Source organism: Orcinus orca, chromosome 9 (assembly GCF_937001465.1).
Source record: "Orcinus orca chromosome 9, mOrcOrc1.1, whole genome shotgun sequence".
Lineage (NCBI taxonomy): Eukaryota > Metazoa > Chordata > Mammalia > Artiodactyla > Delphinidae > Orcinus > Orcinus orca.
Window position 1 is genome coordinate 85,717,739 of NC_064567.1, and position 26,290 is coordinate 85,744,028.

At 38.7% G+C, this 26,290-nt stretch overlaps 2 protein-coding genes across 5 annotated transcripts in view; one reads left to right on the top strand and one right to left on the bottom strand.

Moving 5' to 3' along the window:
- The window catches only part of FBXL13 (F-box and leucine rich repeat protein 13), a 183,125-nt gene that overhangs the window by 72,735 nt on the left and 84,100 nt on the right, over window positions 1-26,290 (bottom strand). The window contains 3 exon segments of the mRNA XM_033437530.2: window positions 6,026-6,155; window positions 17,413-17,512; window positions 21,132-21,185. Of these exon segments, the coding sequence (XP_033293421.1) occupies window positions 6,026-6,155; window positions 17,413-17,512; window positions 21,132-21,185 (284 nt within the window).
- Window positions 1-26,290, top strand: part of LRRC17 (leucine rich repeat containing 17) — a 99,778-nt gene that overhangs the window by 61,299 nt on the left and 12,189 nt on the right. For 2 of the 4 annotated variants that reach the window (XM_033439604.2, XM_049714805.1), the window contains one exon: window positions 24,482-25,386. In XM_033439604.2, the coding sequence (XP_033295495.1) occupies window positions 24,618-25,386 (769 nt within the window). In that variant the 5' untranslated portion in view covers window positions 24,482-24,617. Of the gene's footprint in view, window positions 1-916; window positions 6,086-24,481; window positions 25,387-26,290 lie in introns of those variants that run through there. The other 2 variants (XM_033439615.2, XM_012534979.3) reach the window with 2 other exon arrangements.

A 26,290-nucleotide genomic window follows, 5' to 3' on the forward strand; every position in this document is an offset into this window, starting at 1 on the left:
AGGCCCTGCAACCTCAGAAAAAACTGAATTTATTTTTCCCAATGTTGAGCACCTAAAAGAGTTTTGAATAGTTCTGCTAAGGTCATGCTCTTCCTGGAAAAATCATAGCCACTGCACATGGAATTTAGGAATGTCTAGGCCTGGGCCAAATGATAGCGGCCATTGGAAAATACTAATAGTAATCTAGTAATAATAGCTAATGGTGGCTAAGCATTTACTATATGAAGCCATCATTCTAAGACTCTTATATGTATCAAATAATTTCATTCACACAACACACTTAGGAAGTTGCTAGTATTTTCCCCATCTCATAGATAAGGAAAGTGAGGTATACAGAAAGCTTAGGTAACCTGCCCCAGTCCCATACCTAGTAAATAGTAAACTCAAGATTAAAATGCAGGTGCCCCAGAACCAATGCTTCCAATTACTGTGGTGTGTTGCTTTCAAGGTGCCACAACTGACAGCTGCCCAGAACCACAAGGGAAGGGAGAGGAGTGGTTCCTTGAAGCAGAGTATGAGATGCAAAGGAAAACTACCAGCATCTCATACAGTGGTTCATTAGTTTCACTTATTTAACTAAACATTAATCCAAAAATTCAAGAAATATCTGACAAATGTCTACCATGAGTTAGGTCACACATCATTCCTTAGAGCATAGAAAAAGATGGATTCATTCACTGTCGCCAAATGTCTCCCGGATTATAGATGACAAAGGAACACAGGAAAGAGTACCTTCTTTACGTGATAAAACCATTTTGTCTCCAGAGTCTTTCCAAATTGTATTTAAACATGGTTTTTAAAAAATTATTTTATGGCATAAGGTTAGATTTTATAACTTTGAGTAAGTAGCAAATATAAAAGCAAACAAATTAAATTTGTTCAACTGATTCAGCCAGAATCATTTTGTTAAATGAATGTAGATTTTTTTTTCTTCTGAAACTACTATAATGAAAATGTTGCACTCAGGCTCTGAAGAAATTTTTTTAGAGAAATATACTAATAGGTTTTCTTTTTTTATCACCAACTGTGTCAGGCACTTAACTTACATTATCTCCAATATTCCCCAGTTTGAAAGAGATTTTTTAATTAATTTGAAAAATATTTTAACAGTGGCGGCCTGTTGGGATAAGAATGCTGTCATTCAACAGATATTTATTAAGTGCCTGTGTATGGTTTAACTTTGCCTGGTAATCAAAGAAATACAAATTGAAAATATAAAATATCATATTCAATGTCAAATTGGCAAAATTTTTTATATATAATATATTTATGAAGAGAACAAACTATTTTACATTTATGGTAAGTGTAAACTGACAATCTTTGTAGGGTATGGATGGCCTTAAAAATAACTATATCCTCTGACCATTTCACTTCTAAAAATTTGTACCAAAAAATTACACAGACATATGCAAAGATATGGCTACAATAATTTTCCTCACAGGTTATTTATGATAGCAAAAAAAATGGTAGGCCAAAAAAAAAGAACTGTAGGCCAATAATGAATGGTTAAATACATATTGGTATTTTGATACAATGAAATACTATATAGCTATTAAAAGTAAGTTACAGGAAAAATATTTAATGGAATAAAGACATTCACTTTATAAAACATTAAATGAAAGATATGTGTACTATATAATCCATTTCAGTTTAAAAAAGTCTAGACAGGCATAGAATAAAGACCCTGAAATTCTAGTAGTGTTTATTATTTCTGATGATGAATTTTCAGGTAATTTAAATTTTTTTCTCCTGTTTTTTTTTTTAATTAATTAATTTATTTATTTATTTTTGGCTGTGTTGGGTCTTTGTTGCACACGGGCTTTCTCTAGTTGGGGCGAGCAGGGGCCACTCTTCGTTGTGGTGCACAGGCTTCTCACTGCGGTGGCTTCTCTTGTTGCAGAGCCCGGTTCTAGGCACGCAGGCTTCAGTAGTTGTAGCATGTGGGCTCAGTAGTTGTGGCTCGCGGGCTCTAGAGCACAGGCTCAGTAGTTGTGGCGCACGGGCTTAGTTGCTCCGCGGCATGTGGGATCTTCCCGGACAAGGGCTCGAACCCGTGTCCCCTGCAATGGCAGGTGGATTCTTAACCACTGCACCACCAGGGAAGTCCCTTTTTCTCCTTTTTTTCTTGTATTTTTCTGCATTTAGCATGTAATAAGAAAAAAAGCAGGTTTTTTAAAAGTGAAAAAAGAAAACTCAAAGTGGCAAGTATATGGGTAGAAATTTGCAGAGGATAGTGAGAGAGCTCGCTGAAGCAGCCCTATCCCAGTTCAGGCCACGTGTGAGCAGAGGCTTTTTCAAGGAGGAGAAACTGGGCAGAGGCATCACCTCAACCCCATCAAAGATGATGACATGCAGGGGAACATGCAAGTGCTGGTACTCATTAGGAAATCGGTCATATTACTTAGTGCACCCTACAGTGTTTATCCAATCCCATAAGAATGCAGAATATTTCTAAAACATATGTAATTGATTTTCACTTTTCTTTGTAGTTCTCCATCATCCACTTATTTATTTTTTCTAACAAATATGGATTCAAATTCTTTCACAATACTGTATACATCTTTCCTTTTTTGGGCAGCTGTGACTGCATTAACATTTAGCCCTTGACATAATTCACTTATGTTAATCCAGAGCTTCCAAAAGACAGAGATGCTATTTGACTCATCATGGTGCCCAGTATGCAGTAGGCACTCAATAAACACCAGTGTAAAGCATTTCATTGTAAGCTTCTATTCTCAACTTTTTGTTTTATTAGGGCCTTTTTCCTTGATCAGATATACTAACACATGACTTCATAGTGCAAAATTCCAAACATAAGAAGAAAATACATTTTACTTTCCAAGGGAAGAACCTGAAAAACCTGTGAATAGTCAACTTTCCTTCTTTGAAACCATTTTATACTGTCATATCAATGCAAGTAGGTCTGGAAGGGTGAAACTATCCTCACACCCAGAGCTAGGGAGGTAGATGGAGCCTCCTCAAAAGACTTAATAAGTCCCTCAGAAGCAGTGACATCCAAGATTCACTGATTCTCTGAAGTTACAGCAGCAGCCATTATTAAGATATCTGTGGTTCATAATGAGCCCATTTCTTATAAAGTTTCAAATGGTACAATTTCCAGTGCCTGACACCTAGGGTTAAATCTCTCGAGTAATTAAATTATTAAATGAACAAATGCAAATGGAAGACGGATGAACAAAAAAAACCATTATTTTGCATAATGATGTGAAATACTAATGTCACTGTGGTTTGAGACTTACAAATTAAGGGTCAGTTAGGAAAAGAAATCTATTCTTTAGAAATACATTCAGATCAAACTCAAATACCTACTGAGGCAGGCAGGCAATGCAGTGAAGTGGTAGCAGTTCCAGAGTAAGTGCATGTGTGGACGTTACTGAGTGGAGGAGAGGGCGGCATACTGAGGAGAGGGCGCCATCTCAAGGGGGTGAGGCTGACTCAGCTCCAGCCTTTTGTTGCCATGTGGGAAAGCAGGCCCAATTTTGCTAGTTCTTCTGGTTTTTTAAGAGAAGCTTGAAGTCTAGATTTTTATTTGAAAACTCCAAAATTCCAAATGTTGGCTCAAAATTTAAAGACAGACTGTGTCTATATGTTTTGAATATATATCTAGCCAGAGGGTCATCAATTTGAAACCTCTCATTTTGACTTTAGTGTGTCTGAAAATATTTAACCTTAGGACATGTGTATGAGTGTTTGTGTGTCTGTGCATGTGTTGTGTGTTTTTGCTATAATAATTACCTGTTGGAAACTGAGAAGAACAAGGAGGTAAGTCACACTGTGCAGAGGGTTCGGAAGCACTGAGGTAAGCTAGGCACGACTGTATGTAAAATAGATAACTAATAAGGACCTACTGTATAGTACAGGGAACTCTACTCAGTGCTCTGTAATGGCCTATATGAGAAAAGGATCTAAGAAAGAGCAGATATATCTATATGTATAACTGATTCACTTTGCTGGACAGCAGAAACGAACACAACATTGTAAATCAACTAAACTCCAATAAAAATTAATTTTAAAAAAAGTACTGGAGCATGTATCTTTAGGGGAGAGATTGATCAGTTAGATGTGTCAAGCACATTGAGTTATTTCTGAATTTGCAGGTATTCTTCCTTTGTGATTAGGCCTCTGTGTTTGCTAACTGACATCCATATGGAAGTTAGGCTCCCATCCTCCCACAGAGACTGGGAGATACTGATGCTCTTTCTCTTGATGATTACATATTAAAGGCTGGCTCCCAGGTCTTTGAGGAAGACATTCCTTGGTTGTAAAACTGGCAAGAAGCTTTTTAAGGGCTTTACATCTCAACGGGAGCAGAGAAAGAATGTACAACCACAAGTTTTCTAAAGTAAACGCTCTAAGAAAAGGGAGGTCAGGGGTCCAGAGTCCAGAAGAAGCCTGTCTGAAGTTTTGTCCATCTGGAGGGAACATTAAGGCCATCTTGGCCACAGAGTGATGGTAGATGTTGATGCTTAGCAAGCTATATCGCAGTAAATTGGATGTTAAACAAATGCAACTTCTAGCCATTTCAGCCCTAGCTTAACGTCCCCCCCTCCTTTCCCTTACATCCTCTCCACTGTGTGGTGTACCAGGAAACCATGATATGCCAGTAGTAGTGCTATGTAAGAGTTCTGTCCATTCAAGAACTTGGAGGAGAAATCTGTTCTGTCCCTGTATTCCTTCCAGGGAATCTACCTGCTTATAACTGTACCAGTACCATGTGCTTTCACCAGCCGTGCAGCCCTGGGAGCCTTGGTCTTTTCATGTCTAAATGGGCATGATAAATACATACTGCACAGCATTTATATGAGCAGTAAATTTGATCTGTATGACAGTCAACATGGTGCCTGGCATATAGTAACAGTTCTCATTTGTGTTATTAGTCTCATATAATGATGAACATTCTATGACACAAATATCAATAAAATACACAGAGAGGTGAAAGAAAAGTTAAAAGAATCATGACTGAAATCAAACAAAACAGAGCAGAAGAAACTATCAGGGAGGTAGTAACTGCTTCCAAAGTGCCATGCCCTACCCTCCACAATTCCACACTCTTTTCTGCCCAGTTTTCCTTAGTCTTGTTCCTTCAAACTTAAATATTTCCCCATATAGACCTCAAATCGTCATGTTATTTAGCCCAAGGATATAATGCAGTTTTTAAAATCATAATCTTTGGGCTTCCCTGGTGGCGTGGTTAAGAATCTGCCTGCCAGTGCAGGGGACACGGGTTTGATCCCTGGCCCGGGAAGATCCCACATGCCACAGAGCAACTAAGCCCGTGTGCCACAACTACTGAGCCTGCACTCTAGAGCCCGCGTGCCACAACTACTGAAGCCTGTGCACCACAACTACTGAAGCCCATGCACCTAGAACCTGTGCTCTGCAACAAGAGAAGCCACTGCAGTGAGAAGCCCGCGCACCACAACGAAGAGTAGCCCCCGCTCACCGCAACTAGAGAAAGCCTGCGCACAACAATGAAGACCCAGCACAGCCAAAAATAAAAACAAATAAAAAATAAATAAATAAAATCATAATCTTTGTGTATTTCCTTTCATGCATTTATCACTTGTAGCATCTTACCCAATACTATTTACTCTCTGAGGGCCCACGTGAGAGCAAACTGACTCTTCAGGAAGTTCTTTGCAAATTCTCCCCACAAAATGTTTTTCTTTGTTTGTATCTTGGTATCAATTCTAAAAAGTTTTCAAGATTTGGACTCTGGTATTATAACTGTGCTCAGAGTATCCACACAGACGTGTTCTGCTTCATCATCCAATGAACTCTGCCTGTTAGTGGATGTGGCACTCCAGTGGAAGGAAGCCAAGAGCCTATAGTAGCGATCCTGGGGAAAATTTAAGCAGCTGTGGCCATGTAATTTAAAACCTCCAAAAAGTGTGCTGCGGTCTGTGCACAGCGTTAGTATAACATGAGGGCTGGATATAGCCCGTTCTCATTCTCTGGAGGACTTCTTCGCCTGCTGCAGGAAAGAGAAGGCTGAAAGACAAACCTGGGTGCAGCCGGAAAGGTCCAGATAGATGAGCTTGTGGAATCCATTCCCCAAATTCAGGTACTGTAAACCTTTGTCTGTAAACTTTCTGCAATAAGCCAAACTAAGATTCTGTAAACTGTGGAAGTACCTGAAAAGACAGGGCGAGAGAAGAGAGGAAGGAAAGTGATTATACTTTCGTTGTTTTCTTACATCTTTGTTAAGCCACTATGACAAAGAGAAGTAAAACTGTAAATTAATCTTTTCTCCTTACAGATATTCAAGAGTTGAACTTTACTGTTAATACTCTTCCTGTTAAGTAAAGGAGATTGCAGTAGCATATCAGATAATGCATAATCACATTTCAAATGAAAATAAAGATTTGTCTAGATTTTTAAGAAAGCTGATTGGGATAAAGCTTTGGGGGTGGGGGAGGTTTGTGCATTCCTATTGTTTGGAAGTTAGTGTTTGAAAGCAGTTTCAGAGTTTGTGTTATTGTTGCATTTAGGTTTTATCTTTGGAGCACCAAAATAACATGTAAAATGTCTAGGAGGACAAACCCTTTGTAAACATTTAAGTGGCGATTAACTGTTACATGAGAGTTAGGATTTGGGGCAGAAAGGAGGCAAAGTTGAACATAACAGGCTTTTAAAATGGACATGGTAAGCAAATGGCTTGAAAAAAATAGATTTTTTTGTAACAGTGCATGATTTTGTATGTAACAGTTTCATTATTGTGGATAAAGAAAGACATTGATATACAGAGCTTAAAAATGGGTTAAGAACAGTCTGCAAATGAGTGGGCAACATATGAGAGGAATAAAAACTACAGTCAGAGGCTATCAATCTCACTGGAGTTGAAACAGATTAACTATGGCATTACCACCATGACCAAAATGAGAGCTTCCAGAAAAAAAAGAGGGTCTTCAGGACGAGTCTGTACTACTGTGCAAGGGCTCACGGTTTGAGGACACTCTGGATGATTTTCAAAGCCCTCCTAAGCCTGGCATTTTATAAAAGTGCAAGAATTCCCACTACTGCCTGCTCTTGCAATGGAATTAAAAACGTGCTTTTGGTTTGTGATCTGTAACGGTTTAACAGCAAATTAGAAAGCAAAAAGAATGAAAAGTAGGAAGAAAACTCTCTGTCCCTCAAAAACCCACAAATGACTAATAAAGTTTATCTTCACATAAATGGGAAATTAGATATGCAAGCTTTGACCATTAATCAGATTTATTTCCCAAATCTGAAAAAACACAACTATATGATATGATTCACATTCCATAGCAAATTATTTGACTCAGAACACACATTTCCCTCTGGTAATGGCTGTGTCCATGAGATTCAGGAGAACGGAGAGGGAAGCCTTCTGGATTCCCCAGTGGCTGGGTGGGCAGGGTTCTGAAGGAGAAAGGAGCACTAACATCCCAAAGAACGTCCCTTCTCCTGGGGCCCTTGAGTTAACTAAGAGCATTGCCAAAGCTTTGGAAATGCTCGATCTTCCTCTCCCTGAAGCATACCCTTGTGATTCAGCTGAGTAAGTACAATTTTCTTGGGGGTTGTCATTCCTAACAACCGTTTAGCTCTCTAATTTGGAGAAAGGAATAGTGAGGCAGGCAGCATGACACAATGGAAAATACACAAGGGTTTGGAATCTGATGAAATTGGATTTGAATCCCAGTCCTGACACTTACTGCAACTTCTCCTAACCTCTCAGAGATTGTTTCCGCATCTGTTAAGTGGATATTTTAACATTATCTTTTTTTTTTTTAACCCTCACCAACTGTGGGGCCTCCAGCTTTCCTGAACCTCAGTTTGCTCGTCTGTAACATGGATGTAATCCTATCTGCTCTTTCCTCTTAGAGATGTGACAATTACATAAGCACATAGATGTAATAGTATTATAGTGAGGGTGGTCTTTGATGATAAATATTAGCAGGGATATGGTAGAACCTTTAAATATATATATATTGTTATTGTTGCTACTACCTCAAATAATAATTACATATGAATTATTCTTATGAAGTTTGTACTGTCTTCCTTCCATTGAATGGAATAAGTACTCACCTGACAAGAGTGGTGCATACAACTGATACTAAGAGTTTGGGGGGCCTCATATGCCATCTATACCCTCATTTTGGTCATGGTGGTAATACCATATGTAATCTGTCAACTCTAGCGAGATTGATAGCCTCTGGCGTAGTTTCTGTTCCTCCCATGTGTTGCCCACTCATTTGAAGACTGTTCTTCCTAACCTGTTTCTAAGCTCTGTATATCAGTCAGTCTTTCTTTAGATATAATAATGAAACTGTTACTTATGAAATCATGCATATCCAAATCTGGTCCAAGCCTATTGTTCAATTTCTTTAAGTGCATGTGTCAGTTAACAAATACCAAAAATGAGAATTGAGCAAGGAGTTCTTAATAGATACCTATGGATCTATGGCCCCTTTGTCAGCATAATGTTTTTTTTTTATTGGCGTATAGTTGCTTTATATAATGTTGTATTATCAACATAATGTTTTTGGACAGTAAGGGAAGAGTCTAGACCTTAAGGATGTCAAAGACGTGATAAGACTAAGCTCAGGATGATATGTCTCGCAGCATAAGGCAGAGTATATTGAAGGGAAGAGAGACCAAGAGTGGACCATCAGGATGCTGCACCAAATGAGGTGCTGAGAGTGCCACCTAGATTGTGGCAATGGGAATAAATGGAGAGGGTTTAATTCAGGAGATATTTCAAAGCAAAAACTGTTTTGGAATGGGCATGAGCTGTGGGCAGCCCTCATTTTCAACTTTAGAAAACTGAGCAAGTCCCCAAAGAAGTGAGGAAAAATATTGAAATAAAAAACTGGCAAATCACTGTTGCTAAGAAAGGCAAACAAATTACATTTTTCTCTGGAAAGAAATACTAAAGACACGAGAGACAATGAGAACAGCAACAAATAACACATCTCTGGTTATTTACCGCTTAACAAATGCTTTTGCATACCCAAGCATGTTTGAAACAATAGAAAGCAGAGCAAAAATAGAGAATCATTATGAAATGTATTTTTATTATAGATAAGAAAGTCAATGTACATTTTTTTCATATGGCGAAAAACATCAATATTAATTAGTTTTATCCTAAGTGTTGTCTCAATAGCAAGAACTAGAAGTTAAAATCAAAACAGAATTCTCATTTTGCGTCCTATTTTTCTATCTGTTGCCCACTAAAGGTATAGCTTCATTTGTAAAATAAATGTCCTTAAAAAATTATGCAGAGATGTAGTGTTATTTTAAATTTCCTAGGAGAAAAGTTTATCTCAAACTATGGTTGGAAGAGATGTTTTAAGTTAAAAAAATAATTTGTACTGTGATATATGCTACTCCCAAATCATCTACTTTGAGAGTTCAGATTTTCACATATGGATTTATGGATTTTTTAATATATATTTCTCTCTCTCTTCCCTCTTCACCCCCCCACTCTCTTTCTATCTATAGATACATACACACATACATACATACACACATGCACATATATTCTCTCTATATATATAAACACACATTCATACATGCACATATATTCATCACATATATATCTTAATATGAAATGTCTAAAGAAAAGTACTGAGTGATGTTCTGTATTGCAGGACAAAGAATCCTACAGAATTCCTGAAACGGTCAGGGGCCCTCCACAGTGGTGCTTCTGGAGCTGGCTTGTACCAGCCCATGAGAACTAATTGTTAGCATCTCTTCCCAATTCCACATTCAGTGGCATCATGTTGCTAGCTTAAAATTGGCCATGATGGAATTATTTATATCACAGAAATCAATAAATCCTACAAATCAAAACACACCTTTAGGGCTTCCCTGGTGGCGCAGTGGTTGAGAGTCCGCCTGCCAATGCAGGGGATGAGGGTTCGTGCCCCGGTCCGGGAAGATCCCACGTGCCGCGGAGCAGCTGAGCCCGTGAGCCATGGCCGCTGAGCCTGCGCATCTGGAGCCTGTGCTCCGCAACGGGAGAGGCCACAAGAGTGAGAGGCCAGCGTACCGCAAAAAAAAACAAACAAAAAAAACACCTTTACTCCCTACCCCAGCCAGTTATTAAACATTTATCGGGACACTGCTGTCCTTGGAACACACTTTCAGAACTACTGATATAGAGAATGCAGTATGCTGAGAAAATGTATACAGAAATAAAAATGATGAGAGAGAAGATGACAGCTTTGAAGGACAAGAATAAAAATCGATCTAAAAATAAAAGGGGATTCTTAAGATAAAGCCTGAACAAATGGAATAGAAGCATTTAAAAAGAAAACTATCCATCAGATAAACCCAAATTGAGGGACATTATATAAGATAAATAACTAAACCATATTCTTCAAGTGTCGAGGTCATGAAATACAAGGAACTACTGACGACTGGCACAGATTTGAGGAGACTAAGGAGAAATGAATGCAATATGGAACCCTACATTGGATCCTAGAGCAAAAATAAAAGGACATGAGTGGAAAACTTGATGAAATTTGTATAAAGACTTTAGTTTAATTAATAGAAAAAAAAAAAAAGAGGGCTTCCCTGGTGGCGCAGTGGTTAAGAATCCGCCTGCCAATTCAGGGGACACGGGTTCGAGCTCTGGTACAGGAAGATCCCACATGCTGTGGAGCAACTAAGGCCGTGAGCCACAACTACTGAGCCCATGTGCCACAACTACTGAAGCCCACGCACCTAGAGCCTGTGCTCTGCAACAAGAGAAGCCACCACAATGAGAAGCCCGCGCACCATGACGACGAGTAGTCCCCGCTCGCCACGACGACGAGTAGCCCCCGCTCGCCACAACTAGAGGAAGCCTGGGCATAGCAATGAAGACCCAACACAGCCAAAAGTAAATAAATAAATAAATTTATTAAAAAAAGAAGGAAGGAAGAGAAAACCACCTTCCTTGGCTGAGAAAAATCTAAGTTTTAATGTTCAAAAAGTTTACTATGTTCCAGGAAAAGTTAATTGAAAGAACACAGTTAAGTTTGGAAGATGTTTTTAATTTCTCAGAGAAAAGGAAGTTCATGCCAGCATCTTGGCAGAAAAATATAGGTTACCAACAAAGGAAGAGAAAAATCAGGCTGGCTTTAGACTTCTCTTTAACTTGAAATAGTAAAGATTATGGAGCAACATTTGTAGGGTTTTAAGGATAGAGTAAGGGACATGATTCAAGAACCATACACCAAGAGAATTTGTTGTTCATCCTTCAAGACAACAGAAAGTCATCTTCAGAAAGTAATGACTGAAGATCTAATACTTGCACATCTTTCCAGATAAAGAGTTTTTAAAACTATATTTCCAGTCATCATAGGGTGAATCAAAATCAAAATTAAAGAATAAGGAAATTGTGGAACAAATGGACCATCAATGAATGTTAAAACTAGAGTTAGGACTACATAATCATTATAAATATGATTACAATGTTGAGTTCAAACACCAAAAATCAACATTAAAAGGAAAGTTAAATGATTAACAAAAATCACAATTAATAGGTATTTACATATAGGTGAGTGGAAGTAGAAGAACATCAAGTTCAAGGGAGAATTAAAGTGTATCAGATCTCTTGCCTAACACAGGGGGAGCCAAAGTTACTGTTTCATTGTGACTTTGATAATTAGAGAAATGCATGTTAAAGCATGTTTTTAAAAAACATACAAATATCCACTAGTTAGAATACACAAGAGAATATGCATATATCTTTGAAATGCATTCAGATTATAGAAATAACACTTTTATAGCAAAAGGCAGAAAAGATGAGTACAGTGCAGTAACGTAAAAAATAAAAAAATCTAAAACATAAAGCAAGATGATAAAAATAAGACCATACACTCAGTTTTGACAAGAAATATTAGTCTTTTAAACTTCCCTCTTAAAAAGGCAAAGAGATTGAAATTTTTAAAAATAGAAGTTAGCTATGTGCTGCATGTAAAAGATAAACCTAAAATACAGCAACACAAAGGTTAAAAATATGGGTATACATAAAGTTATTCCACAAAAGAAACCAAACGTGACTGTATAAATAACAGATTAAAAAGAATTTAAGGCAAAGAAATATCAACCAGGATAAAAAATATAATTTTATGTGAACAACTGCTACAATCTATAATGAAACATACTACTTATTAATCTTTACGTGTAAAATAACAAAAATAAATTAATAGAAGCTTTGTCATAATAGGCAACTAATATATCACTTATCTATGACATATCGAGAATTTATACATATATGTGCATATACACCTAGAAATGTTCTCTGAAAGAAACTCTTTTGTTTTAAACATTCATGGATGATTTACTGAAATTGAGTATATAAACTAGTCCACCAAGAAATCTCAATAAATTTCAAAAAGTAGAAATAATTCAGTCCACATTTCTTGACCACAGTGTAAAAAACTAGAATTAAAAACATAAGCTTAATTAAGAAACTTCAACAATTTGAAACCAAAAATCCTCTTCTAAATAATTATTAGGTCAAAGTGGTAATCAACATATAATCAAATATACAACAGTTTGGTTAGAAAATGAGAACAATATTTATCAAATCTTATAAGCTTTGCCTAAGTTCTTCTTTAGAAGTAATTTCATAGCTCTATTTTTTATTTTAAAAGGAAAGAAATCAAATCGTACAAATGAAAAGTTTAAAAAGATACATGTACATCAGGCCCAAGTCCAAAAGTAACCATTTAGAAAATATAATGAGAAATCATAATCAGAAAGGATACTATTCACAATGGCAATGAAAAAGACACCACAGACTATCCACATGAATAAAACAAAATTTTGAGACATTTAAGAACATTTGAAAGAAAAATTTTAGAAGTATACTATGTTCCTGATAGGGAGACTAAATATTATAAAAATATGGATTAGTTCCCAACTTATTTTACCTTTAATTATTGACATACTGGTAAATATCTTACAGCTGGTTCTTCAAAAACATGTATGCATATAAATGTATATATGTTTACTGTAAATTTGTACATCTTACTATTTTCTTAAATAAATTTTAAAATTTTATTTTATTTATTTTTGGCTGCGTTGGGTCTTTGTTGCGGTTCGCAGGCTTATTGCAGTGGCCTCTCTTGTTGCAGAGCACAGACTCTAGGTGCGCAGGCTTCAGTAGTTGTAGCACGTGGGCTCAGTAGTTGTGGCTTGTGGGCTCTAGAGCACAGGCTCAGTAGTTGTGGCTCACAGGCTTAGTTGCTCCACGGCATGTGGGATATATCCGGACCAGGGCTTGAACCCGTGTCCCTTGCATTGGCAGGCGGATTCTTAACCACTGTGTGACCAGGGAAGCCCACATCTTACTATTTTACATTAACTATTTTACATATATAAAAGATGTACAGCACACAACTTACAAATAATAACATACACAATACTGTTTATTGCTAATTTCATATAGTCAGTTGATTCTCACACAATGTTTTCATTCATTGACTTTTGCCAAACTCATAAATATAGCTAGTACTTTTGTCTTCTCCTATGTGCACATAAAGGAAGAATAAAATTGTTCACTCTGATGTATTTCTTTTTTTTTAACCAAAAAATAAAGTTCAAAAGCTTGAGGAATGGGTATAATTCCAATATGAATATTTTTATTTATATTAATGGGTAAGACAAAAATAAAACCACAAAGATTTATGTCCAGATTTCACTCATCCATCAATGATGTGACAGTTTTCAAGTACTGAAAAGATATTTCCTCACCTTTTTTGTGCTAATCATAATGTTGCAGCTACAGACATGACATACTTTTTTTCAATTTTTTTTATTGAAGTATAGTTGATTTACGATGTTGTGTTAATTTCTGCTGTACAGCAAAGTGATTCAGTTATACATATATATATATTCTTTGTTAATATTATTTTCTATTATGGTTTATCATAGGATATTGAATATAATTCTCTGTGCTATACAGTAGGACCTTGTTGCTTATCCATTCTATACATAAAAGCTTACATCTGCTAACCCCAACCTCCCACTCCATCCCTCCCCCAACCTCCTGCCCCCTTGGCAACCACAAGTCTGTTCTCTATGTCTGTGATTCTGTTTCTGTTTCATAGGTAGGTTCATTTGTGTCATATTTTAGATGCCACATATAAGTGATATCATATGGTATTTGTCTTTCTCTTTCTGACTTACTTCACTTAGTATGATAATTTCTACTTGCATCCATGTTGCTGCAAATGGCTTTATTTCATTCTCTTTTATGGCTGAGTAGTATTCCATTGTATTATGTATCTTCTTTAACCATTCATCTGTCAATGGACGTTTAGGTTGTTTCCATGTCTTAGCTATTGTGAATAGTGCTGCTATAAAATAGCGATGCATGTATTTTTTGAATTATAGTTTTCTCTGAATATATGCCCAGGAATGGGATTGTTGGATCATATGGTAATTCTGTTTTGAGTTTTCTGAGGAACCTCCATAATGTTTTCCACAGTGGCTGCACCAACTTACATTCTCACCAGCAGTGTGGGAGGGTTCCCTTCTCTCCACACCCTCTCCAACATTTGTTATTTGTAGACTTTTTTTTTTTTTTTTTTCTTTTCCCCTTGCGGTACGTGGGCCTCTCACCGCTGCGGCCTCTCCCGTTGCGGAGCACAGGCTCCGGATGCGCAGGCTCAGCAGCCATGGCTCACGGGCCCAGCCGCTCCGCGGCATGTGGGATCTTCCCGGACCGGGGCACGAACCCGTGTCCCCCACATCGGCAGGCGAACTCTCAACCACTGAGCCACCAGGGAAGCCCTTATTTGTAGACTTTTTAATGATGACCATTCTGACTGGTGTGAGGTGATACCTCATTGTAGTTTTTTTAATTGTTGATTTCTGATAGTTGCCTTTTTAAATTTAATTAATTAATTTATTTATTTTTGGCTATGTTGGGTCTTCATTTCTGTGCGTGGGCTTTCTCTAGTTGCGGTGAGTGGGGCCCACTCTTCATCGCGGTGCACGGGCCTCTCACTGTCGCGGCCTCTCTTGTTGTGGAGCACAAGCTCCAGATGCGCAGGCTCAGTAGTTGTGGCTCACGGACCTAGTTGCTCCGCGGCATGTGGGATCTTCCCAGACCAGGGCTCGAACCCATGTCCCCTGCATTGGCAGGCAGATTCTCAACCACTGCGCCACCAGGGAAGCCCTCATTGTAGTTTTGATTTGCATTTCTGTAATAATTAGCGATGTTGAGCATCTTTTCATGTGCCTATTGGCCATCTGTATTTCTTCTTTGGAGAAATGTGTATTTAGGTCTTCTGCCCGTTTTGGGATTGGGTTGTTTGTTTTTTTGTTGTTGACTTGTATGAGCTGTTTGTATATTTTGGAAACTAAGCCCTTGTCGGTCACATCGTTTGCAAATATTTTCTCCCATTCTGTAGGTTGCAGACATGACACACTTTTAATCTGCTATCTTGTCTTCTCCAGTCTAAACAATCAACAAAAAAATAAATCAAACCCTAATTTGTATTGTATGGCATTTTTCATGGTACAGAACACTCCCATTTTGGCTGGTTCTAAGCTACCAATGAGAGAGGTCACTGAACATGGAGTTGGGAAGAGATGCACAGTGCTGTAATATTTTAACCATACAGATACAATGGTCATAACCTCTAGAACATAGATGATAGTAACATGTACAAAAACATTAGCAGGTGATGAGTTTTTAGTATGTACTACCTATATAAAAATTTTAGATATATAGAGAGGTATCACACATCACTTGAGAAAAGTTTTATTCAATAAATGATGCTGGAATAATTGTTTAGTTATTTAACAACTCTTTTTTTTAAATTACTGAAGTATAGTTAATTTACAATGTGTTAGTTTCGGTGTACAGCAAACTGATTCAGTTATACATACAAGTATACATATATATATTCTTTTTCAGATTCTTTTCCATTATAGGTTATCACAAGATATTGAATAGGGTTCCCTGTGCTATACAGTAGGTCCTTGTTGTTCATGTGTTTTATATACAGTAGTGTGTATATGTTAATCCCAAACTCGTAATTTATATCTCCCCCTCCCCTGCCCCACTATCCCCAAGGGTTTAACAACTCTTGATGTGAAAAAAAAATATTCTTAGCTCATGGACTGCACTAAAACAGGCTTTGGGCTGCACAAGTCATAGTTTGATGAACCTGTTAGATCACTGCTTCATTTATCTACCAAAATTAATTCTAGGTTGATTATAAATTTAAATAAAAACAAATCATAGGGCTTCCCTGGTGGCGCAGTGGTTGAGAGTCCGCCTGCCAATGTAGGGGACACGGGTTCGTGCCCCGATCTGGGAAGATCCCACATGCTGTGGAGCGGCTGGGCCCGTGAGCCATGGCCGCTGAGCCTGTGCGTCCGGAGCCTGTGCTCCGCAATGGGAGAGGCCACAACAGTGAGAGGCCCGCGTACCAAAAAAAAATCATACAAGAAAAAAAAAAAATGTATATCAAATGCCTGGAAGGAGGAAAACCCTCTATTTTTTAAAAGACTCATGAAAAATTTCAAAGGAAATGTTTGATAGATTTGACTGACTAGAATATGGAAAGTCAATTAATGAGATAAAGCAAATATGTTACCACCTTTTTTTAGTCTTGCATATTTCCAGAAAATGGTTAGAGAGAAAAGATAAGGAAAATTACCACCTATAATTTTCTCTGTTTAAGCTTCTCTAAATGCCTCACTGTTATTTTTTGAAGGATCTCAAAAAAGTTACATTCTCAGAAATGGTTCATTCTTTCACAGTAGTTTGAAAACTGTTTTGAATCTCTCCCAATATGAGCATATACTCTTCCTGATTAGTCTTTTCCTTGGTGAGAATAAAGAATAATTGAATGACGTAAATTTTTGATAAAATTGAATATTCTGTCAACTCTTAGTGATGTCTTATATTCTCCTTTCCCTTCTTCTCCAAAGAAGTGCTGGCTTGTCAACAGTCCATAGATCAAAAAAACGCAAGCATCAGGTTTCCTGGAGGTGATGGGGGTCCCAACAGGTAACCAGAGCATGGCAACAGGGAACCTGGCTCTGCAGTGCTCAGGGTCTAAGGAGGCAGGATATTGGGGTTCTGTTGTAGAGAAGTCCAAACACTGGACTGGGATTGATGGGCCAGGCTCCAAAGCCCAGGAACGAGGACCAGAAAGAGATAGGCAGAGCCTAACTCAACCTACTGGGCAAACTGCTACAAGAGTGACCCCCAAATACTGGCCAAGTCAAGGCTAAGGAGGGAGAGGTTAGGCACTAGCTTGGGGACTTGAAAGCAGTCCTGTTAACAGAATAGGGGTACCAAGGTGGTGGGGTGTTAGTAAAAGGATCACTGCCTTTGGGGAATACTAGAGCAAGTCAGAGCCTAGAGGAGCATAACTATTTTCAGTGTAAGACAGATAACACAAGCATTACCTTGGCAGGAGTCGCATCGTCCTGTTGGTGATAGTTGTGTTAGATAGATTGAGATACAGGACTCCTGGACAGCTCTCAGAGATGTATCTCATTGATTCATTGTGCATAAAAACACAGGGAAGAATCTTATCAAAGTCTAACAGGCTTTGCTATTTCCCTATTATCTCTCTATTATCTCACTCCCTACTCCAAAAAAGTATATGCGAGTCTTGGTCTCTTCATAGTCTCTGTTACCATTTATAAATCAAATTAAGTAGAAGGTGATGGCTTTGCTTGAAGGTTCATTACTCCCTCCCGTTCCCTTTCTTTGGAAATAAAGTCCCATTGCATCACAATGACACTTCATTAAAATCTGAACCCTTGCCAGTTCAACCCTTTGAGCTCATGTCAAAGTGTCAAACACTCCTGACTCGTTAGATACATGAAAATGATTAAAAATGGATCCATTTTTAAATTTACTAAAATCATTCTGAAAGACAGAATGAAACTCTTTCAACTGGACTTCATTAAAAAGTGAGTCCAGGGCTTCCCTGGTGGCGCAGTGGTTGAGAGTCCACCTGCCGATGCAGGGACACGGGATCGTGCCCCGGTCTGGGAAGATCCCAATGCCGCGGAGCAGCTGGGCCCGTGAGCCATGGCCACTGAGCCTGCGCGTCTGGAGCCTGTGCTCCGCAACGGGAGAGGCCACGACAGTGAGAGGCCCGCGTACCGCAAAAAAAAAAAAAAAAAAAAAGTGAGTCCATATTTACACATGTATATTGATACAGAGGTGTGTGTGTGTGATTAAGTTTCTGTGGTTCTGTTACTGAAGATATTAAAACAGCTAAACAGCCTTGCACCAAATTTACGTTAAGTTTGAGATGTCCTGAAGTAAAATATAGGCTGCATACGTGTTGGACATGAAATTCAATGCAGGGGGTACTGCAGGGGAGAATATCAAAGATTCAGGGAACCCTCTCGCAGAGAGCTGAAATCCAGTACAAGAGAACAGTGTGACTGCAACATGAGAAAAACACAGAGTGATTTCAAGCATGAGCCCTAAATTGACATTTGCAAGACAGATGTGTTTCAAGCTTTGATTGCAATGGTGCTGCTTCTTGTATTGGTAACTATTTATAAAATGTTCTAGAATGAGTAGCAGCGGGTTTGTATTTATTTAATGATTTATGAGTCTCCCCAGGAACACTGAAGAAGTCTGCTAGTTTTAAATATTTGTGGTACATTGTCCTGGAAGAATAGGCCTTTGCAGGAAGAGGTAAACTGGCACTAGGCTAGGAGATGAGGTTCGGGGAAGAATTCTGCATGGTCAATATGGCTTCCCCAAACACCACTAAGGATGGCAAAGGTTTACTTTCAGCAGGACCATCAATGCCTAACATTCTGTTCTTAGCTGCTTCCTGGAATCATGAATATTAAAATAACAAAATCCTGTACGTCAGAGCATCTTGCACATGGGATAAGAACTGATTGATTTACAGGGGAAGCAAACCACACCTTAAAGAGAACACAAGGTTTTTTTTTTAAGTTGTAAAACTGTAGTTCTGTTGTCGAAAGGTTCTATGTGCCAATGACGCATGAGAACAAGTGCAGGGCTTTCAATAAACACTGTACTCTTGCCACTGCATTCGAGATACCAGCAATTTTTCTAGACACTCCACCACCAAAATGTAGGATTTGGATATACATGTACAGATTAAAGAGTATACAGTACACTTTTTCCCAGCAGGAATGGAGAGAACAAACATAATGTGTGGCATTATAGTTCAATAGAAAGAATCTACCTTCAAAAATGTTCATGGTGCCAATCAGCCGTCAAAGTGATTGTGCACCTGGTGGAAGACGCCGGCAAAAATGCAAATGAAATGGGACAAGGAGGAGGATAGAAAGCTGGTTTACACCCTAGAGAGGTGGCCACACAGATGAAAATATATGGGAGCCAGCAAGAGGAAGATGAAGTAGGCATTATGTAACATAGAATAATCTGATTTTCCCTTTGAGATGAGGAGGAAGTTCAAAGGAATTTTGTTCTCAATATTTAAAAGAGCTCAAATTTCAATCCCCAAATGTTTGAGCACATAAATGCAAAAATTGTTTCAGTGTCTACATTGCAGGATGGTCCATGAATTTGTCTATGATGCACTCAAAATCTCTCCGGATGTAATATATTCGTAAGGCAAGCTTCTTAGAAATCAAAGCTTTTTGAATGAATGTTACTCAACTCCTTAAATGTAAGCCTGTCTCTCAGTCTTTGTCTCAAAGGGAAAGACAATAGTAAAATGTAGCTGGATAAAGTTATCAGCCCTGTACATTATTAAACTCTAAAACTGGAAAAGACTTTGATGTTCACAAATTCAACACAGATGGAATTGTTTTTTTTGGGTTTTGGGGGGGTTTTTTGCGGTACGCGGGCCTCTCACTGTTGTGGAGCACAGGCTCTGGACATGCAGGCTTGGCGGCCATGGCTCACGGGCCCAGCTGCTCCGCAGCATGTGGGATCTTCCCGGACCGGGGCACTAACCCGTGTCCCCTGCATCGGCAAGCGGACTCTCAACCACTGCGCCACCAGGGAAGCCCAGATGGGCTTGTTTTGACTTTCCTATTAGAAAGCCAAATTAAAGAATATGATCTTTTATCCAAGTGAGAACTAAAGCTCCCTGAGGGCCAAAACTGAAAATTCATCTTAAATTCCCTATAGAACCTCTATTTTATAACATATAAGTTCCCTATATATCTTTATATATAAAGATAAATATATCTTTAACATAGTAGGTGCTAAAAATATCCACAGAAAGAATGAAATCCAGTAGAAATCTGAAATAAAGAACTGTTAATGATGAGTCTGGGTAGGTAGCAAGGAAGAGCCAATTCACGAATCTTTTCACCTGTGCCAAGGGGCATGGACTTCATCCTGGAGCTGGTGCTTAATGAGGAGGGGGAAGCAATCAGGCCGTTCATTCTTTTCCCTCCTATCTCCAAGCAAAGAGCACAGCCGGAGCAAAGGCAAAACAGCAAGAGGAGCTTGGTGCATGCAGGAAAGAAAGCGTAGCAGCTTGTGGCTGCTGAAACTTAATGTGCATGTAGGATTTATAAGAAGATGAGGCTGGAAAGGGAGGCAGAGACAAGACGACCGAGGGTCTCCAAGGTACAGTAATGTTAAAGAGCTTTGACTCTATCCAATAGTGTAGATGATAAGTGTGTGTATAAATGATGGCAGATGGTAGTGAAGTGGTCAGATCTGCCTTTAAGAAGGAATATTCTGTGTCCACAGGGTGTAAGACAGATTGGAAGTAGAGGAAAGCCTGGAGACAGGGACTAGGAAGGAGTTGGCTAGAGTTACATGTTCATTTCCATCTTCTTTGGCACCACAGCTGATAACCATGAAGACTTATAAATTGAGCCTATTATCTCTGCTGGGGCCCAATTTTTTCTGTCTCATGCACACATGGCCTTAAACAGAAATATAGTTCATTTTTGTCTAATCGTTGAATAGTTTCCACTTTCCAGAGACTCCAACCTTGGACATATCTACAGGAATAATAAGAGCATTACATAAGTTGGATAAAATTTCTTGCCAGTGTTTAACATAGTTTGCTTTTCTCCATATTTAATCCTAAATGAGCACACAGGCATGTATTTTGGCAGAATCTCTGTGTATTAGTGCTCCAGTGGAGCAAGTCTGAATCTATATAAACAACAGTAAAACAAGCTTCTTATACTCACCGTGAGTGTTGGACAGTCAGAGACATTCAGCTCTTGCAAGTTTCTACAGAGGCCTAAATCAAACAAGTTACACATTATTAAACACCATATTACAAATCTTTAAAGTTTTTCCATCCTACATTCACTGCTGTGTATTCATCAGAAAACAAACAAAAACCCTGGCAAATAACTCGTCCCAAGTATATGGTTTCCTTTCCCCAGAAAAAATGATTTATTTTGGCTTTAAAATTAAAAAGTATACACATGTTTATTATTGTTTGAGGATTAAAGAAGGAAGGGGGAAGGAGAAAACTATTTTGGGAAGAAACTGTATATACTTAGAGCTTTCAGCTTTGAAGCACTTGAAGAAAACCAGTCTGCTTTTTTGTGGCATGACATTTTTGTTAATTTGGGGGGTTTTGTTACCTTTTAACATTCAAACATACAAAAAAGTTGAGAGAATTGAAGAATTGTACAGTGAATGTACCCATCACCCACCCATATTCTACAATTTATATTTTACTATATTTGCTTTATCACATATCCACCTGTACATCCATCTCTCTGTCCCTCAATCCATCTTAATTTTTTATGCATTTTAAAGTAAGTTGCAAACATCAGCACACTTCCTCCCCACAAATAATTAAGCATGAATATCATGAATAATTCATCATGCATAGTAATTAACAAAATATTTCTATTTTAGGTTAGATTTACATACAGTTTACAATGAGTTGCAGATTGAGATGTGGAGAGTCAAAAAGGTCAAGTGCCTGATTAGTTCTGGAACCAGAGACACCTGCACAGCTTGTGCTCTGGCAGGGGAAACAAGGGTTGTGTTATACAATCAGCTCTCTGGGTCTAGACTAACAGTAAGTAAAACTCCAAATCTGAGACAGAAGAGAAGCAGTGAGGGGAGGGGACACAAAACAGTGAATGGGAGGAATGCCTGGGGCAAAGAAGGGGAAAGGCATTCTAGATGGAGGAGACCTGTACAAGCAGGAAAACTCCAGGTAAGGGGGTGATCCTGGCATTCACACTGCTACAATGAGTAGGAAACACATCTGCCAGTTATAACCAAAGAGCCCCACGACAATAACAACAGAAATGTTATTAATTATAAATCCATTTTGAATATTTCTGTCTCTGCCAAGAATGGGCTATGTCCTAAGTAATAAGTACAAACCAAAACCAATTTCAGAATTTTAAAGATGAAAACAATTCTTAAAAATGTACAGCTCTTGACAGCAAAGGAAACCATAAACAAGACAAAAAGACAATCCTCAGAATGGGAGAAAATATTTGCAAACGAAGCAACTGACAAAGGATTAATCTCCAAAATATACAAGCAGCAGCAGCTCATGCAGCTTAATAACAAAAAAACAAACAACCCAATCCAAAAATGGGCAGAAGACCTAAATAGACATTTCTCCAAAGAAGATATACAGATTGCCAACAAACACATGAAAGAATGCTCAACATCATTAATCATTAGGGAAATGCAAATCAAAACTACAATGAGGTATCACCTCATAATGGTCAGAATGGCCATCATCAAAAAATCTACAAACAATAAATGCTGGAGAGGGTGTGGAGAAAAGGGAACCCTCTTGCACTGTTGGTGGGAATGTAAATTGATACAGCCACTATGGAGAACAGTATGGAGGTTCCTTAAAAAACTACAAATAGAACTACCATATGACCCAGCAATCCCACTACTGGGCATATGCCCTGAAAAAACCATAATTCAGAAAGAGTCATGTACCACAATGTTCGTTGCAGCATTATTTACAATAGCCAGGACATGGAAGCAACCTAAGTGTCCATCGACAGATGAATGGATAAAGAAGATGTGGCACATATATACCATGGAATATTACTCAGCCATAAAAAGAAATGAAATTGAGTTATTTGTAGTGAGGTGCGTGGACCTAGAGTCTGTCATACAGAGTGAAGTCTGAAAGAGCAAAACAAATATCGTATGCTAACACATATATATGGAATCTAAAAAAAAAAAAAAGTTCCTAAGCACCTAAGGGCAGGACAGGAATAAAGACACAGACGTAGAGAATGGACTTGAGGACAACACGGGGAGGGGGAAGGGTGAGCTGGGACAAAGTGAGAGAGTGTCATGGACATATACACACTACCAAATGTAAAATAGCTAGTGGGAAGCAGCCGCATAGCACAGGGAGATCAGCTTGGTACTCTGACCACCTAGAGGGGTAGGATGGGGAGGATGGGAGGGAGACGCAAGAGGGAGAAGATATGGGGATAGATGTATATATATAGCTGATTGACTTTGTTATAAAGCAGAAACTAACACACCATTGTAAAGCAATTATACTCCAATAAAGATGTTAAAAAAAATGTGCAGCTCTTGGAAGTCATCAGTAATACTTAAGGGAAGAATAGATACCAAAAAATATAATAACTAAATTTATGAGATTATTAATATTTTTATAGAGTGGTTACCTGAATTCATGCAATTCAAATATTTATCAAGAACCTGCTATGTGCTAGAAACTCTACAGGTACTGGAAATACAGCAGTGAACAAAATAGAGAAAAATTCCTGCCCTTACGAAGTTTACATCCTAGTTGGGGGAGAAGGACAATAAACAAAAGAAACAAAATATCTATTTTGACAGATGGTGATATGTGCCCTGGAGAGAAATAAAACCAGAAACAGAGTAGAGGGCGACCAGCGAGTGGGAAGGGGTACTACTTTTAAATAGAGCAATCAGAGAAGTTTTTGCTGAGAAGGTGACATTTAAGCCAAGATGTGCAGGAAATGACAAGGACAGTTGCAGTTTAGCCTGAGCATTTCTGGAGCCCACCTTCAACATGATTGGTGATTGGGAGACAGTAAAGGAAAGAAAAAAATAAGCTCAGGAGAACATTCATTGGAGTCCAACTCTGATTTGCACATCTCAAAGCTGTAAGGAGAATCCCTTTAATTTCTGGAATCCAGTTTCAGTTTTCATAATGCTAAGTCCTAACAATGTGGAGTACTTCCCCTGGATCAGGCACTGCGAAGTGTTTGATGCACATGAGCCTGTTTCATCTTCCCAACAATATTAGAGGTATCCTCAGTCCCACTTTACAGATGCTGAAGATGAGGTTAAATAATTAGCCTGAGGTCACACAGTTCAGCAAGTAGAAGAGCCTTGATTCACTCAGGGCCCAAACATTTAGCTACCAAACCAGGCAAGTAGGAGGGTGTGGAGCCTTCTACACCACTCTTCTGCATGTGCCTTTATTAACGGAATGCCTTTGCTTAAAAATAAAAGTAACTTGAAAACTTGCTATTATTTGTCAATTGCGTTGCTCATAATGGTCTCTAAATATTTTTTCTTCCTGCAGTCTAGGGACTCCACCGTACCTCAGCTGGGCCTCATTGTTCCTGAACTGCATTAGTTAAGATTACCCAAACGTGGATTTCAAAGGAATACTTTCATTGTTCCATCTGTCACACCAAGTAATTGGGGCCAGCTGGATGTCAGGATGCGCGTGGTAACCATCTTAATCCTGCTCTTCTTTTGTAAAGCCGCTGAGCGCAAAGGAAGCCCTGGGGGTGCGAGAAACCGAGTGAATCACAGCGGGGCTGGTGGGAGCCGGAAGGGCTCCAGCCTGGTCAAACGCTACGCTCCAGGCCTCCCCTGTGAAGTGTACACATATCTTCACGAGAAGTACTTAGATTGTCAAGAGAGAAAACTAGTTTATGTGCTGCCCGGCTGGCCTCAGGATTTACTGCACATGCTATTAGCAAGAAACAAAATCCGCGTACTGAAGAACAGCATGTTTTCTAAGTTTAAAAAGCTGAAAAGCTTGGATTTACAGCAGAATGAGATCTCCAAAATTGAGAGTGAGGCTTTCTTTGGTTTAAATAAACTTACCACTCTCTTACTGCAGCACAACCAGATCAAAGTCTTGACAGAGGAAGTGTTCATTTACACACCTCTCCTGAGCTACCTGCGTCTCTATGACAATCCCTGGCATTGTACTTGTGAGATGGAAACGCTTATTTCAATGTTGCAGATTCCAAGGAACCGGAATTTGGGGAACTATGCCAAGTGTGAAAGCCCACAAGGACTAAAAAATAAAAAACTGAGGCAGATAAAATCTGAACAGTTGTGTAATGAAGAAGAAAAGGAACATTTGGATCCAAAACCCCAAGTGTCAGGGAAACGCCCAGTCATCAAGCCTGAGGTGGACTCTTCTCTTTGCCACAACTACGTGTTTCCCATACGAACACTGGACTGCAAAAGAAAAGGTTTGTAAGTTTCTTACTTTTTCGTTTTCATGGATGATTAAAAATGCTTTCTGAGTCTTAGGAATCTCTGCATCCCACCATGACTTTGAATTTTGGGAGCATTTCCACCAGAAATCTTTCCCCAATGACAGTGGAATTTACTCCGAGCTCAAGGTGGTTAGTGATTTGGGGACCATTAGAGGAGGGTAGGAGGTATGCTCAGGAGGGGCAGCCATTTGGGTCCTACTCTTATTTGCTCATTGCAAGCTGTGGCTGTAAGAAATTTCTTTAATTTTAAATCCAATGTAATTTAACTTATGTAGGTAAACCAGTGGGTATGAAATCAAGGGCCAGTGCTGTCCGTATAACCTGATTTACACCAATTAAATTCAAAACATGGTATGCATCTGTGGGGAGATAATAACCTTAAGGAAAACCATGTGCAGAGCAGGACAGGTGAGAACACCAGGAGAAGGAAGCCAAGTGGGCTGTAGTGATGGCGTGTCTGTAGTTCTTATAATTTAGTCTCAAGGTTTTCAAAAACGCTTGCTAACATCCTGTATCTTACTTGTTCCCAAATTATCCAAAATAAATAAGAATATTGAAAAAAAACTAAGTTGAAAGTATTAATCCAAGAACTATGAGACTAAGAATAGCTTTCTAGAATATTACTTACTTTCTGCAAATCATTACTTGCTTTTACATCGCACACAATCTTGGGCTAGTAGTGTGCGGGATTTGTGCATACAGGACAAATACATGAAATAAGAAAACAGATGGGAGATTTCAGTAAGGCTCCTGACATGTTAGTGAAGACATTCTCAAAGTGTGGTCTGGGCACCGCTAATCTATCCTAGGACAACAAGGCATTTGAGTGTCTGTTTCATTTCTGTCATGGGTTAATAACTTATATGTAATATTAAAT